An 18,340-nucleotide genomic window follows, 5' to 3' on the forward strand; every position below is an offset into this window, starting at 1 on the left:
TAAAAGGTTACACAAAAGAAGGAAGAATAACAGCAAAAAGTATAAACTTCCATGTATCATCCAAAAAATACATGTACAAAAGGACCCATGTTACATCTCCAAATACAGCAAAACAAAAATGAATACAAAGTCCTTAATGGGCTTCCGCCATTTCTGTTCACCGACCTCCGTCGGACCCGCCATTTCTCGTTCCACCGCCGTCCTCGGCCTGATAGCCGCAGAGATCCAAGAGCCGATTCTATGACGTTACATCTTCGGAGTTATTAGGCCGCCCGGTCTGCGGGAATCAGGAACTTATACCCACAAATTTCACGGGCACACGGCTATGCGCGTTTGCTCCCTGAACCTCCGCCTCAGTTAGCTCGACCCGATAGCTTAGAAACTTCCTTCGAAATACCGAACCAACTTTGCCTCGGCATATTACCCACATGTTCATGCGCCTCACGATGCCATCCTCATCAGGCCTTGGTGCAGCAGTCCGCTGAGGACTTCAATCACAGCCGCCTTGGCGTCGAGTTCGGTGGTCATAGCTGGCAACCTTGGATCCGCAAATCAGCAGCTTCCGGCCGCTACCCCACGGCCAACCTTCAACTCTTCTTCCATTAGGACTGAGAAGAGTCTCAGCTCAATGTTCCGAGCCAGGGCGGTTCATCAGTGCCGCTCGATCTGCTCCAAATCGGGGGGCCACCCTCCGTTTCAGCCTGGGCCTCTGACTGCTCCAAACCTCACGGAAAACCCGAAATCGGGGTCCTGCTTGAGTAGGCCGCCAGCGCCTGATTGCTTGACACGGCACCGCCGATATTTCTTTACCACCCTTGTTTAAAGGTGGCTGCCTTCCTTTGCGCTTGCCGCCCCCTCTCTATCTCCAATTAATGAGAGTCTAAAAAGAGGGAAAAGGAGGAAAGGCAAGTCAATATGCATAAAAATTTACTTTACGGTACATGAAGAAAATCAAAAAAATACCTGCCAAGGCCGCGCCGGCAACCCTCCGAGATAGTTCCCCCGTCGCTAACCCCTTGTAACGTTTCACGCTCAGCGGCCGCACATAGGCGGGTTCATATCCGTGCGGCCTGGCTCGCTGTTATGTTGAACAGGTTATAACCCTCCTGGGACAGAAATACGGCGGTTGGATCTACTACATCGCCGTCATCCCCACATTGGGGCCGGAATACCCCTCGTTTACGATCTCATCCGCCTGGGCGGCCTTAGGCCCACCCTTCTCGGTATCATCTCACCCGCTTCTCCACGGTGCAGCCGACGAAGCGAATCTTCCGGGAATGCGTGTTGGGCGTAAGCTGGCGTCGGAAAACCGCCCCCCCTTGGGAAGCCGACCTTCCCGGATACGGATGGCATCTTGCCCATAAAATCAACGGTCCTTCACTTCCCAATGGGGCTCGCTCGGCTCCTCGTTCTATTGTGGCCTAGTGCCCTTGCGGTTATTCAACCGACGCTTTCCTTATCTGGCGCTCCTCGCGCTCTCAGAAGTCTCCTCCACAGCCCGTGGGGATGGTATTTTGAAGAGTCGCTCCCCTCGTGGACCCGCCAACTTGTCACAGTTCGAGCCAGGCAGCGGTGGAGGAACCTCCGCAGCGCCCTCACTGGGCGAAACCACAGGTATGGTATCCGTTCTTCAGATCATCCCCGCCCCAGGTGAGTGACGACGTTCTTTTTTCTTCTTCTTAGGAGCGCTTCAGACCTGCCAACGCGAATAAGTCAGGAAACAAGAACGTAGGGAATTCCCAAAATCATAGCCAATAAGATTTACCTTGACGGGCCCCGTACTGTTTGAAAGAATGCAGCCCAGGTACGGCATTCCTCCGCCATAAGGTATTATTCTTTCCAACCCATGGATTAATGTTCATCAATTGGAACTGGGGTGGAGAAGCCCTCGCTGCCGATAAAAAAAAGGAGAAAGCAAAGAAATCACAATGGCCGGTATGGTCAAAAGCAAAACCAGTCCTGGATTCTTACTAGTAGAAAATACTTACGTTCTGGATTCCATCTTTCCGGGAACCCTTTCGGGGATTCTGACACCAGGTGCTCCGTCCTGATGTAGAAAATTATTTTACGCCAAAAGCGGCGGTTGGGCTTATCATCGGCTTTAACAACCAACCCCTTGTGCCACGGCCTTATAACTGCGGATGTTACCCCTTCAGGTAACCAGGGCTGAATAACTGTAAGAGGTGGTGGACCGAGACGCTGCACTCAGACCCTGGCCGCATAAGTGGTCACCAATACGGCACACCTTCAAGGTTGTAAGAGTGAGCTGGGCGGACACACATTATAAAAACGGCAAACGCTCCTCCATCAGAGGGTAGATTGGAAGATTGTAACCGATCAAGAACGGGGTACTCATAGAATGTGCAATATCCAGGCCGCGTGCACATTGACATAGTCCGTACCGGCCGAAACCATTTCCACGTGGTCCTGGAATTATGGGTGCGTTCTCTCGCAGATCCACTCTAAAATGGGATTGTAATAATAAGGTTGTGCTCCCAGGGAAGGTCTGGGCTTTTAGTTGGAAAAGTTCCTGCGGACATTGCATCTTCCTTCGGAAGGACGTTGTCTACGCTGAGAGGAACAAGGGCCTTCTCGCCTTTTCCCCTTCACCACCGGAAGATGGCGGAACCTTAGACGGGGCATTATCTTTGGCCTTTTTACTACTCTGTCCACGTTTTGTCATGATTATACTGCGTAAGAAACGAAGCACTGACGATAGGAAAGTGTGGTTTCAACAGAAGTGGGAGAGTCCCTTCGCCGAAATAACGGTTACAGGAAAGAAAGACAAAGGAGTATATCAGAAAAATGCTTTACCGAGGCTTTGAAAGTTGAAACGAATCGAACTTCTTCTCCAACTTATAGGGATAAGTTGCGCAGAAATCGAAGAGTCATGATTCAAAGCGTCGCGCAGGAAACCAAAAATGTCACATCATCCTCCGAACCGCTCGGGGCAAATATTAATAATGATGCATACAGGCAATGACGTCATTCCAAAAAGGAAGCCACGCGTCAGGTGGCTTCAACAACGTCATGTATTTCACCTCGTTCATATTGCCGCCCCGGGTCGAGGTCAAATTCTCCTAAGCCGAGGTTTACATTTCCGCCCATCGAAGACGCCACCGAATGCGTCTCCAACGAGCGGAGGGACTAACTGTATAGGGTCAAATTTGACCCTCAGCATCTCTACGCCAGTGGGTACCGCCCAGTGAGTGTACGCCGACTAACGTAGCGGGGTACAACTGCGGCCGTGGGGACAAAAAGCGACATCATTTAGGACTCAGTCTTCTTCATTAGGGAGAGTTACCTGTCTTTGTAACTTTTTGATTCTTTCGAGGAGGGTCTCTTATTATATAAAGGAGACCCTCACATTGTAAAAGGGGCATCTGATCTAATACAACTCTCTCATTTTCTGGCTTTCTCTCTCTATCTCTACTTCAAACGAACATATCTTATTGAGTTCATATTATCACTTTGCAATACTAGATCTACAACAATATTATCATCTTTGCATCTCTAGGATTATTATATTTGATTACGATTTACCCCTTTTCCTACTTTTGATTGTTTTTTAGCTTACAAAGTATATCGTTAACTTTTGAGCCAAACAACTAAATTAATCTCGTTGTTCCAATAATTAAAAAAATTGGCTTCGTTTGTGCTCTTAAGTTTTATAAATATATGTTTGTTTGTGTGACGAAGAAACATACTCAAATTATAAAGTAAGTTTATATATCTAACCTACGTGAGAGGGTTTATTTTGTTGGAGTTAAGATATATTCTATATGGAAGACATATATTTATAATGACCGGCTAATAGTTATTTTATCCAATTGGAATAAAAGATGTATTTATGTAAGTTAAATTTTACTTTACTTTAAATTCCTTAATATTAGGAGTTTTTACTTAGTTCAAATAAGGAAAGACTTAATAGCCAAAACTTTAATTAATTTTAGATTCCTAAATATTAGAAAAATAATTAAATGACTATTTTATCCAATGTGAAACCTATTGTTAAAGGATAAAAAAGGCGAACGACATTTCGATAGGGCCTTCGTGCTTTTAATATTATATATATATATATATATATATATATATATATTCTGATATCTCACAGTAAAATTCCTAGTTTTGCGACTATCTTAAAAATACTACTATGATTTTCTTTTATGGAAATACTATTATGATAAAGAATAATTCTTTATTTATGTGTGGACACGGGTGCATTGAAATCCTTAAACCAAGTAACAAATGGATTGGCCCGTGTATTTTATAGAATATATAATATATATTATATATATATATATATTATATATATATATATATATATATATTATATATATATATATAATATATATATATCCGTTTGACTAATTTTATATTTTGCCCCATATTTTTGATCCGCTAGTCACTTTGCCAATCTCGGTTTGGGCTCCTCGGCGTATGGAGTCGTAAAAATTGCACATGTCGTCCTATTTTACTATTAAATTTTTTTTTAAGTAGTATCCAAAGTTTAAACAACTTCAGGTATTTTTCTCCTCTTTTTTCTTCTTATTCTTTTTCTTTGGGTAACAGTGATTTTATATAGTGTCTGTAAACATATTTTAAGGTAGTCTATATATTTACAGTTGTGAGCTGCTGTGACGCATTATTTTTTTATTATTGCTTAAGGTTTCTTCTTTTTTTTTCTTTCTTAATTGCTATATGGGTTTGTTAGATTTATTGTTGTTTTGACAAATTGATGATTGGAGTTTGTTCCTGATGATATTTGGAGGTTATGTTTCAAATTTGAGCTCATTTGGAGTAGATTTGGGTGTTAAATCGTATACTTGATTGTTAAAATTCGAACAAATTTATGTTTCTAGGCAATTTGCACTTCATACTTTTTGGCCTTAAGTACATGAAACCATTGGTTGCACTTCAGACATATTTGGCCTTAAGTGCATCTGAAGTGCATCTTTTTTCACTTCAGCCTTCTCTGACCTTAAGGGCATCTCCAATGCTAGCACCATTTTTTGCACCAAATTTCACACCAAAATGGTGTAACACCAAATTTACTCCAACCATTACACCATTTTTTACACCAAATCTTCTCTCTCTTCTATATTATATTATTATCTTCTATTTACTTTTCATTTTTTTTTCCCTTCAAACTAATACTATCTTTTTTCTTTTTTTCATATTCATTATATATAATTCACATTCACCACTTATATAATCATTTATTACAAAATTATTTTAAAGGATAAATTAACTAAAAGTGAAATTATTGATAAAATATATAAATTAAATAAATATTACATCATAGTCAAATTTAATTTTATTGACGAACTTGAATTCCATTGACGATCCAAATCTTCGTGAATTTTTGCGACAAGAACAAAAACGAATAATCGATAAAAGAAGTCAACAATTTCAACAACCACAAACCACAACAATCTTCTACCCCGTTCTCTCAGTATTTTGGTAATTTGGTGCACCTGGAAATGACATAGGGGATTACTAAACTTATGTTTTATTGTTGTTAATGTAATTTCAATTTTAATGTATCCTCCTTTTATGTACTTTAATTATAATGTATTTTTATTTTATGTATTGTTAATTTTCTTTTTTAAATTTTAGTTTTCACTTTTCAATTTTAGCAATATTAGATATCTTACATTTGTATTTTTTATTTTTAAATAATGGTTATATTTCTTTTATACAATTATAATAATAATAAAATTAACTTATAATTTTATATAAATACAATATATACAAAAATTAATATATCAAAAAATAGGATATAAAATTAAAATTATAAAGATCTTAATATAAAAATTAATTATATACCCAATATATGATAAATTAAAATTACAAAAATAATAAAAAGATTGAATAAAATATTAATAAACCAAATATAGAGTGATGAATAGTGTTGCACCAAATTTGGTGCAACACTATTCATGCTCTATAATAGTGCAAGAAATAGTGTTGCATTGGAGCAAAAAAAAAAAAATACCATTTCTTGCACCAAATTTGGATTTGGTGGAAGAAATAGAGTACCATTGGAGATGGTCTAAGTGCATGAAAATATTTATTTCACTTCAGACCTATTTGGCTTTAAGTGCATCTTATGTGTAATTTTTGCACTTTAGACTTAATTGGCCTTAAGCACTTTAGATTGATTTTTTTTTAACTTCAGACCCGATAAGTCTAAAGTTGATCGTAAAGTGGGTAAGCTTGCAATATTTTTCGCAAAGTGGGTATAACTTCAATTATGATCCCTATTTAACACCCACTTTTTAAATTTTTATAACTAATACCCAAAGTTTAAACAACTTCAGTCCTTTTTCTCCTCCTTCTCCTTCTTCTTCTTCTTCTTCGGGTGACAGTGATTTTATATGGTATTTGTAAACATATTTTAAGGTAGTTTATGATATTTTACAGTGGTAAACTGCTGTGGCGCTTTATTTTTTTTACCATGGCTTAGGGGATTTCTTCTTCTTCTTCTCTTTCTTATTTGCAAAATGAGTTCGTTAGATTTATTATTGTTTTGACAAATTGATGATTGTGGTTTGTTCTTGATAATATTTGGAGGTTATGTTTCAAATTTGAGCTCATTTGAAGTAGATTCAGGTGTTAAATCGTATATTGGATTGTTAAAATTCGAAGAACAAATTTCTGTTTCTGGGCAATTAACACTTCAGACCTATTTGGCCTTAAGTGTATGAAAATGTTGGTTGCACTTCAGACCTATTTGGCCTTAAGTGCATCTGAAGTGTAATTTTTTCACGTCAGACTTCTTGTCCTTAAGTGCATGAAATTATTTGTTGCACTTCAGATCTATTTGGGCTTAAGTGCATCTGAAGTGTAATTTTTCCACTTCAGACTTTTTGGCCTTAAGTGCATGAAATTATTGGTTGCACTTCAGACCTATTTTGCCTTAAGTGCATCTAAAGTGCAATTTTTCCACTTCAGACATTTTGGTCTTAAGTGCATGAAATCATTGGTTACACTTCAAACCTATTTGGACTTAAGTGCATCTGAAGTGTAATTTTTTCACTTTAGGCCTCTCTGACCAAGTAAAACAACAACAACAACAACAACAACAACCCAGTGTGGTCCCACAAGTGGGGTCTAGGGAGGGTAGGATGTACGCAGCCTTACCCCAACCCTGAAAAGGCAGAGAGACTGTTTCCGATAGACCCTCGGCTAAAGAATCCCTGGTAGCAAGTAATAGCAAAACAATAATTAGAAAACTAAATCGGAGATAGCAACAGATAATATGAAAGGGGTATTGATAACAAGTAGCAGCAACATAACATATTTAGAAAACTAATTCCAAGGTAGCAGACGAGAATATGAACGAAGTACTGCTAGCAAACTACGGAATTACTAATGGCAAGTAACAACGAAACGAGACATACGAATGTAGAAAACTAAGGAAAAAAAGGGTACCAAACTAGCGCTAATACTATCGAGCTAGAGAAGACAAAGGGAGATGCACGACTACCTACTAACCTTCTACCCTAATCTTCAACCTCCACACCCTTCTATTTAGAGTCATGTCCTCGGTTAGTTCAAGTAGCGCCATGTCCCGCCTGATCACCTCTCCCCAAGACTTCTTTGGCCTACCTCTACCCCTCCTCACCCCTCCTAAGGCCAACCTCTCACATCTCCTGACAGGGGCATCCGCTCTTCTCCTCTTAACATGCCCGAACCATCTCAACCTTGCCTCACGCATCTTTGCCTCCACAGGGGCCACTCCCACCTTGTCACGAATAACTTCATTCCTAATTCTATCCAACCTAGTATGCCCACACATCCATCTCAACATCCTCATTTACGCTACCCTCATCTGCTGGACATGAGAGGTTTTGACTGGCCAACACTCTGCCCCATACAACACAGTCGGTCTAACAACTACCTTGTAGAACTTACCCTTAAGTCTCAACGGCCCCTTCTTATCACACAAGACACCGGAAGCGAGCCTCCACTTCATCCACCCTGCTCCGATACGGTGTGTGACATCCTCATCTATCTCCCCATCCTTCTGAATTATAGATCCCAGATACTTGAAACTCTCTCTCTCCTGGAAATGACTTGCGTATCGAGTTTCACATCCCCGTCCGCCTCTAGGGTAACACCGCCGAACTTGCACTCCAAGTATTCTGTCTTGGTCTTGCTCAACTTGAAACCCTTAGACTCTAGGGTATGTCTCCAGACATCCAGCCTCTCGTTAATGCCACATCGCGTCTCATCAATCAGTACTATGTCATCCACAAATAACAAGAACCAAGGCACCTCCCCCTGAATGTGACGTGTCAAAGAATCTATCGCCAGGGAAAACAAAAACGAGCTAAGTGCTGATCCATGATGCAACCCCATCTCAATCGGAAAGTAATCCGAGTCTCCACCTGCTGTCCTAACCCGTGTCTTAACTCCATCATACATGTCCTGGATAACTCTAATATATACTATAGACACTCATCTCTCTGACCAAGTGCATGAAAATATTTATTGCACTTCAAACCTATTTGGCCTTAAGTGCTTCTTAAGCGCAATTTTGGCACTTTAAACTTAATTGGCCTTAAGTGTATTGCATTTCAGACTTTTTTTTTAAATTTCAGTCCCGATAATTTTGAAGTTGATCGTAAAGTGGGTAGACTTGCAAATTTGTTTACAAAGTGCGTATAGCTTCAATTGTGACCCTAAAATCAAGTATAGATGCAAAAGTCGGGCTAGTTAAATTTATAGAATTTAGGGGTTGTTTATTACAATGGTTGGATAAGTAAGAACAAAATAAAAATATTAAAAATTGAAGTAATTTTCAAAAGCAAGAAGGTATCACTTTTTGGATTAATTAAAAAGAAAAGTGTCTCATAAAAGTGGTTGGAGGAAAGAATATTCACTTTGTGGTATATGTTTATGTGTAGAAAAATAAGGATAACAATATACTTTTAAAATCGTTTAACTTTCTCCCCTAGTTGTGCTATATAATCCGTGAGGAAACAGTAGATGTAGGAAAATTTTGTTTTGTGTCTCGTAGAACTGCTCAGCGTGACTCCTCTGGCCTTCTTCTGTCACAAACCAAATATGCTTTAGATTGATTCCGCCGGACCTGACAACTAGAGGCGGACCCAGGATTTAAGCCTTACGGGGGCACCATTATTTTTAGTATGTCAATCACCAACAATAAAGTTCGGGTGTAACTCTTTGAAATGACTATGATAATTTATCATCAAAATAAAAACATCAATATTATCAAATACCATTAACTTGATACTAATATAACAAAAGTATATTGTCCACTCATAGTTGAACTCGACGCGTTTTCATATTTTGAAAACGGTCAATAATAGCATCATTGCTTATATTTACAAACACTTCCTTCTCAAAGTAACAAACTAAACAATCATTTAAAAATGCATCACTAATACTACTACGCAATTCATCTTTGATGTACTTCATAGTTGAGAATGCTCTTTCCACCGTTGCAGTTGTGACAGGTAAATTAAAGTCAACTTCACAAGTAAATAAACAAGTGAATAAGTCTCCACAATATTTGTCTCAACCAATGCTTTCGCCAAATCACCAATTCCTTTCAAATCAGAGAACCTAGGGTCACCATGTTGCATATGCCATATGAAAGTGTCAAGTTGGCGACTAAGATCTCGAAGCTTCAATTCACCAAACTCATCGGGATAATGCTTGGCCAATGTCATTATTCTTTCCTTATCAAAATTAGCAAATAAGTTAGCAGGATTCAAGATAGCCATACCAAGAAGCAGGTTACTACTCACAATATCAAAACGACTATTAAGCTCCAGAAGTTGCAAATCAATCACGGCATAAAAAAGCTCAACACGTAAGTGATGTGAATAAGTAACACTAGAAGGCCTACGCTTCGACTTTCCAGGAATATAGAATTCTTCCATCTTGGGCACCAAAATATCATGTTTTGTACAAAATAAATATACTTCATCCATCAATGGTTCCCATCCTTTATCTCTCATTTCTTGCAACCTTTCCTTTGTGATATCAAGAAATACCATGGCATTGACATTATCTTGATCTTTCTTTTGTAATGCTTTGCCAAACTCGTTTGACATTATCAACACTTTCAACATTAAGTGAAGCAAGAAAACAAATTCAAATGCTTTAATTTTACTCGAAAAAGCTTCTGCTTGCAACCTATCATTAACATCACCTTCACATTCAATCACCCCAAGCACATGAACAATAGAAGAAAATAAAATAATAAAGTTATCCAATGTTTTACAATGTGATCCCCAACGAGTGTCACTTGGCCTTTTTTGTCAACATACCGCAAAGCAAGGGCCATTTGTTCATGGTGTGAAATATCCTTGGACTCATCAACTAATATCCCAAAATAATCTCCATCCAAGTCATCAATTATAGCTTTCATGATCTCTTGTGCACAAGCACTCACAATATCCTTTTGAATTTTTGGCGAACTCATCGTATCATTTTTTGGAGAATGTTTTAATATAACTCTATATACATCTGGAAGCCTATTTCCAAGCCATTCCAAAAGCCCTAGAAAAGGGAGTAGGCGTGTATTTTTAACCTTTGAATGGAATTAAGATTCAATTAAAGGTCTAGCCGAATGAGACCCAATCAAAAAAGAAATTTTAATTGTTGGACCTGAGTTTCGAACGTGGGTCTTGAAGAAGGCAGCTACTCCCACAAACCAACTCTTCTATCCAATCTTTGTGACTGAGGGTGCCGCATAATATATTTATAGGGTCCTCCCAGTATTAACTTATATATATATAATATATATACAATATTTTTACCGAGGCCAACGGGTGCCCGTGACTCCCCACCCCCTAGCGTAGGTCCGCCCCTGCTGTCAACTAGTTGTATGAGGCATCTTTTTTGTCTCACAGTTTTGTGGACCCAGATTTTTGTGGACTAAAAAGTGCAAGATTGGGGTCCATAAATTTGTGAGACAAAAAGGAGTCTCAGACAACTAATGTCAGTTGTAGTTGTGTGAGATACACAATAAAACTTCTCGATGATTTATCTCTACTTTTGAGGAGAAGTTTTATGTTGTGTCTCATACAACTGACACTGGTTGTATGAGGCTCCTTTTTGTCTCACAAATTTGTGGACCCCAATCTTACACTTCTGGATCCACAGAAATCTGGGTCCACAAAATTGTGAGATAAAAAAGTTGCCTCATACAACTAGTATCAATTGTATGAGACACAAAATAAAAATTTTCACTTTTGAGAGAATCGTAACTCTATCTCTATACCTATATTTGACAGAAGGGCTACAAATTACAGTGTCCTTAACTGGAGACATCTACTTCCGTTGCATAGCTATTCATTATTTAGAAGTACCTAAAAAGCTGTGACAATAAACAGTTTGTCAGTGTACCTAAGTTAAATGCCTCCTATTGCTATTTCTAATTGAAAAAATCACCGCTTTCACCGAGTTAACTGCACTGCTTCTAAATATTGATTAGCAATTATTTGAGTTGGCAATGAAAGTACAAGAGAATATGGGGTGAGTTTAATTTTCAAGCACATTTTTATTGATGATTGATCTTATTGCTTGTTTTACATAGTCAAATGAGACTGTTGTTTAATATATTATGGTAGATGGTTAATAGATAGTCGATTGTATCTCTTTTCCATATCAGTAGATTTAGTATTATTCTTGTATTTTTTATTCCATAGATTTCTATTACAACATGTGTTTCTTTTGCTTCAACAACAATAACAAAACTAGCAATTTTTTATAAGTGGGGTCTAGGAAGGGTAAGATGTACGCAGCCTTACCCCAACCCCCGGAAGGGCTGAGAGGCTGTTTCCGATAGACCCTCGGCTAGATATGTGTTTCTTTTGCTTCGGTTATCTTATTATCTTGTTGTTCTTACTGCTTCTTTTGCATCACTTCTCCACTACTGTATTTCTTTTTCAACACTGTTGTGACTATGGACGGATTTATAGGGTAGTTTATTGGGCACATGAACTAATGGTCTCTCCGTCAAACTAGGTATTTTATGTATGTATTTTCTAGAATTAGTCTGATATTATCTGTTGACACCTATGTTCCAAAAAGACTTAATAGTGCATTTGGTTGAATACTAGGTTATTTACCTAAAGAAACACAGATCAATTCCGGATTAATACTTTTTTCTCCTATTTTTAGTGGTGTACCCATGTTTTAGAAATTCAAGATACGCCTCTGGCTGTGACTATATTTTCTTGAGCTCATGGTATATTGAAAATAGCCTCTCCACATTCACAAGGTCAGGATAAGGTATGCGTACAAACTACCCTTCCCAGACTCCACTTGTAGAATTACATTGAGTTTGTTATTATTGTAAACGAGACTATCGCTGGACTTCTTGATCCTAGAAAAAGAATCCGGTAATAAGATGCATTTATTTGTTAAGTAGTCCTATGTGACGTGAATTCAAATTAATCGGATAAGTATATTTTAGATACAAAATGACTGCAACAACAATAATAAATTTAGTGGAGTTCCACAAGTTAGTTTTGGGGAGGCTAATGTGTACGCAAATTTTACCCCTGATCAGAGGGAGGTAGAGAAGTTATTTTTGAAAGACCCTTGGTTCGAGAGAATACGAAATGACTAAAGCAAAAAAAAAAAAAAAAAAGAAATAGGCATTATGCATTCATTAAAACCACTCTCAAAAAGTTGCCTCATACAACTAGTGTGAGTTGTATGAGACACAAAATAAAATTTTCCCTATTAAGAGGAAAATTATTCTGATAGCAGAAGTGCAATAAAGGAGCATAATTACCATAGGGAAGAAGTTGTTAACCTCACTTATTGTGGGCGTACGTATATATAATCATTATTGAAGTGACTAGCAGTTCATTAATTTCTGTAAAATCTCATTTAATCCTCATTTGTTACCCTTCATTTATTGATCTCTGATAAATCATACATTCATAATGTGTAACAGTTTTGGCGGCTCACAAATTCTAACTGGAAATGAAACGACGTACATATTATAATTTCTTATTGTATGTGTAAAAAATTATCGCTAATATGATCACACCATGTTAACATTAAGGAGGCACTCACAGATTGCCATGTATCATCAGTACGATTTCAATAAAGACCCGCCCAAGGTTGAAGTGGTCCGTAAAGCGATGAAGGGTGTGGTCGAAAAGTCAGCGATGATCAAGGTCGAGAAGTCGTCGTAGATCAAGGTCGAGGTCGAGCATCTTAGACAGATATATAATGTCTGGTTTTAGGATAGGACATAAAAGAGAATATTCTAGTAGATATTCTCTGCTCCTGTACTATTAGGGTTTTTAGGAATCTGTTCCCTATAAATGGAAAGAGACACAATGATAGGGAACATGAGATATTCACTTGTAAGAAAACACATTGACTTTATATAGAGAATATGGCCATATTGCAAGCATACGAAAATAACCTTTTTACTAAGATTCTTCTCTAACCTTTCCACTTGATCCAAGAACAACCTTAGTGTTCAAAGACTCGTCAATCATTCATCATTGTCAGAAAGAATATCCACAGATACCACCCCTTTTCGAGTGACTCACACGTTTTTATTTACTTGACTGTCATTTATTGCTACTTATTATTATTTAATGCTATCTTCCACCTTTTTGGATCATTGAATACTATTATCATTGCTCACATTTATTATCATTCGATCAGATATACATACTATTTGCCATAAAATCGATAACCTTGTCTTTCAGATATTAATATTAGCTAAGATTGACTCTATTTTATTTAAATCGAATTGGATGCACCCAGACAAACACTAATCATTTGTTTGACGAATTATTAAATCAAATTTATTTTATAAATTTTCAAATGTAAAATTATATTAATCTTATTAAAAAGTGAGTAAGATCGACATACCTTAGTAGGCACTTGGACATAGAATTATAATTTTTGAAAAAAAAAATTGTATTGAGTTAAAATGAAAAATGATATGTGAAATTTGAAATTATATTTGGACATGCATTTTACTTGAAAAAATATTGCAGTTTTGTGAGTGCAAGTTTTTTTCGAAAAATTTCCAAAAACTTACAACATTTCATGGACAAACACATTTTTTATAAATAAAATTTCAAAAAAAAAAAATTATGGACAAACGGTCCTTAGTTTCCCATGCACTCTAAAAAATTGCTTTCGGTCCTATATGGTATAAAAAAGGGCGGCAATGCACAAAATATCCCATATTTACACAGGGTACGGCGAAGGGTCGCACCCAAGACGTGTGATGTAAAGAGTTTCTACTAATACAAGCATTAATAGTTATTTTCACGGTTCGAATTTATGACTTATAAGCAGAATAAGATAATTTTATCATTGTTCCAAACTCTCCAATGGTATAGATCATATAATTCTTCTTAGTCATGAGTTTGCTTTGATTCGGACAAAACACCCACAAAAGATCTTCTTGATTTGACTTGAAAAGAGTGGAGCATACCTGACCCACAATTCCAATGCACTACTAGTCTACTCATTTTTTTAATTTAATGAAAGCCCCACAAATTTGAAATTACACAACTATTACTCTCTTCGCCTCCTAAATAATTAAGGGGTCGTTTGGTTGCCGGTTAGAGTTATGCAGGTATTAGTTATACATGTATTACTTATGCAGGGATTAGTTATGCAGGGATAAGTAATGCAGGGATTAGTTATGCAGGTATTAGTTATGCAGAGATTATTTTTTTGAATGTTTGGTTTGTTGTATTAGAAATTGATATACATTATATAAATTTTAAAGTGAAATGCTTGTTTACAACTATACACCTGGCCTTCTTTTGCATTGTTTTTTCTCTCTTTCCATTTATGCAGGAAACAATTTAGTTAGGAACTTTGGGTGTTACTTTCACTTCTTCGTCATACTACTGAACTATGTGAAGTTTAGACATATTTGATTTTCACTTCTTAGTTTTGGTATTTCCATTTTCTAGTGGCTTCTCCAGTTTGCTTTTGCTAGTTTGTTCTTTAAAAATGAGAGAAGACAAGGTATATAGTTGGCAAGTGAAAGCAAGTGAAACCTGTTGACGGGTTGGCAGAGAAATAAGGAAGCCTTATGTGTAAAGTGATAGGGGTAAATTTGTTATTTCAATATTTTATCCATGTATTATTAATACATGTATTAGTTATTCCATCTTCTACTCCGCATAAAATAATACACAGATTGACTCATAACTTATACATGTATTATTTATGCATAATTGAAAAATGTCAACCAAACATGGTATTAGTTATGCAGAATTTTATACAAAATAACTATTGCCTACCAAACATGGTATAAGTTATGTTACCCCTTATACATGAATAACCTTTCTTCTAACCAGCTACCAAACGACCTCTAAGAGTACAAGAATTCAAGTTTTTACTTTTTTTTCGGATTTGAACATGTATTGTTTAATTATTATTTCTGTAAATAACTCATATAGATCACAAGTTTATATTTAAAATATTAAAAACACTTTAAAATATCATAATAGAGACATAACCATTTTGATTTTTGAAATTCTTGAACGAGAAAGTTGCATATACAGTTGATTCTGCTAGATATTTCTAATTATCAAATGAACAAGAATGAAAAAGAAAAAACGAGCTTATGTAACTATCTATTTGAGTCGATTATTTTCAAGAGCTCACCCGCGACATATAGTTATTACAAAAATATGTTTGCCTTCAATGATTCGAAAACTAACATTGTCATATGAATAAGACAAAGAAAGTAGTTGGTAAATGTCAATAATTTCCACTACTTTCTAATCTCTAAGATTTCTATGATCATAATTTAAATTTTCCTTATACATGTAACTTTTAGTGTCAAGTATAAACTCATATACTTATGAAGTTCTAAATAATTTACTGATCAAAGGTTATTAGGACGATCTATTCAATATTCAGCCACATCGCAGTGACTCCGAAACAATCTTTTTCTAGTTGGAGGACGAAATCCGATAGGCATACTGGCTAGCACGAACAACTAAGGCTAAAGTTCTATTAAAGAGCGTTTCCACGTGGTAGACCTTCCTCAAAGGAATATAAGGTTTTCATGAGGCTAATTTTGAGCTGCCATCCAAACGCGAATACTGTAATTTGAAAGAATATTTTTGGTGTATAAAGTCTCAAATTTTAGATTAAACAATTTTTTTTTTGAAGTGCTACTATTAATTTCGAGTGTAGGGATTGGGTAGTGTTATTCTTTCAAATCTTAGTTTGAGATTTGCCGTGAAAAGAAAAAGGACAGTCCTTTCTATTTTTGAATTAATGCATTGCTTCTGACTCAAAAGTGATAAACATAAGAATGAACTTGAAACCAACTGAATTTGCAGATCAAAAAGGATTTTAAGAATATTCTTTCTATCTTTCACCACTGTGAAAACATTTATCTTTTAGTCCCTGTATTTTAGTGGCATGCCCATATATTTTCTGGATTTCAGCTTTCATCTTTATCAGCTTTGAGCTTTAACTTTTACTAAATCTAGTCATTCGTAATTTATGGAGTATTTGTCTTTTTAGTTAAATCTAGTCAAGGTGGGAGTCGAATATGTGCAGAACAAGATGCGGAAAACAAGACTGAGATGGATCAGGCACGTGAAGAGTAGATGCACAAATGCCTTAGTAAGGAGGTATGAGAAGTTATTATGGTGGGTCCAATGAGAGATAGAGGCAGGCTAAACAAGTATCGCGGAGAGGTGATTAAGTAGAATGCTCGTCCTCGAGCAATCAAACTACACTTATAGACACGACCTAAGCAATTCTCTTAACTCATCACACCAAGAATCTTTAAAATAGACTAGGCACAAGGGTGTAACATCTTCACCTCAAGATTTGACTCGCAAGTACCATACATTATTCACAACTCACTCACTTACTCTAACATGGAGGTCAATGACATTACCTTTCCTTCATGAATCAAGTGCCCTCACAATACAGAAGGGAGTAGTTCCACATACACAATAAAATTTAAGAACAATTAGGAACTCAAGATAGAAAGAATTCACTCCCTCTCAGAAATAACATTCAATACCACAAAAACTGCACCATAGGCTTGCCCGTAGTGTACCACTCTACTAATCGAGCTCATTCAGTCTAGGATCAAGTAGGACTTTAATTGGTTGTAATGTAGGCTGCGGGTCGGGTAGGATACATTTGGATATAAGAGTGACTACACCTCCCTAAGCACTTTAATACATATACTTTAACATTCAAACCCATACTTATGTCAAACCATAACTCCACCTTTACATTAATATATATTAAATCCATACTTCTTTAAACACAATTACATCAAGAGTCACCAGTTATCAAGGAATATTTTTTTTCTACAGCAATACAACTATTTTTTTCTTTTTCAATTCAGGTGGCTCTTACTTTTTCAAAACAGTGCACCTTTCTCCTTATTTTATTAGTTCCACTCAAAAGCTACACCAACCACCCCACACTTTAAGTTTTACAAAGTTCATAACAATTCAAGTGCTCATGAGAGGTGAACAGGTTCAAATAGATGGTTAATTCAAACAAAGGGGTAAGGCTTGTAATGTGGTTGCCAAAGAAATAGAATTACAGGCTCAAAGGGGTTAACTACGTTACATAAAAATTAGGCAGGTAAACTATACATATCTGGCTCAACAAAGAAACACATATATCACTTCCAAGACTGAACAAAACTATTATTTCGCTTTGCAAACACACGGGGCAAGTTCTAGACATCAAATGCAATGCACAGAATAACACAAAACCTTACACACACATGGCTCATAACTCACTCAGGATTGGACTCATCAAGACACTCTAGTCAAAGCAATTAAGCATAGTTAAGATCATACACTTGAAGATACTTATACAAGAGTCAAAAACTGAGCCTAAGCTTCACAACCAAAGTACTCACTATTCTCAAGGTATAACAAAGTCAAGAGATATTGCTGCAATTCAATTTATCTCACACTGGCTCTTACTCTTAAAAAATAAAACTAGCTACGCTCGGTTAAAACAAAACCCTTGGAATAGAGCCGCGGCACAAAGAAAAACCAAGGAGGAATTACTACACTACCTACAAAGAAAATCTTTTGTCCTTTTTTTTTTCTTTAGACTTAAATCCCTCAAGAAAATTGTCTAGGATATCTATCGTCCGGAAAAGTCCAATCTTTTTTTTCGTTTTTCTAAAAAATATAAAAAAATTATTCAATTAAACTAACACAACTAAAATAGCATAGAACATGACACATTTTCAGCGTACCGAGAACATGAGTCGTGACAGGAAGATATGGAGGTCAAGATTAGGGAAGTAGTAGGCAGAGGCGTATCCAGTGTAAAAGTTATGGGTTCAACTGAA

The 18,340-nt window shown here is 36.7% G+C and overlaps 1 protein-coding gene across 1 annotated transcript; it reads right to left on the minus strand.

The window, feature by feature from the left end:
* Positions 1 to 9,446: 9,446 nt before the first annotated feature.
* Positions 9,447 to 10,462, minus strand: LOC109220539. Its single transcript, XM_019385002.1, has 2 exons — positions 10,308 to 10,462; positions 9,447 to 10,173 (listed from the first exon to the last, which is right to left on the minus strand). The coding sequence occupies exons 1-2, from the start codon at positions 10,460 to 10,462 to the stop codon at positions 9,447 to 9,449; spliced, it is 882 nt and encodes a 293-aa protein (XP_019240547.1).
* Between the last annotated feature and the right edge of the window lie 7,878 nt (positions 10,463 to 18,340).

This window comes from Nicotiana attenuata, unplaced genomic scaffold (assembly GCF_001879085.1).
Source record: "Nicotiana attenuata strain UT unplaced genomic scaffold, NIATTr2, whole genome shotgun sequence".
NCBI lineage: Eukaryota > Viridiplantae > Streptophyta > Magnoliopsida > Solanales > Solanaceae > Nicotiana > Nicotiana attenuata.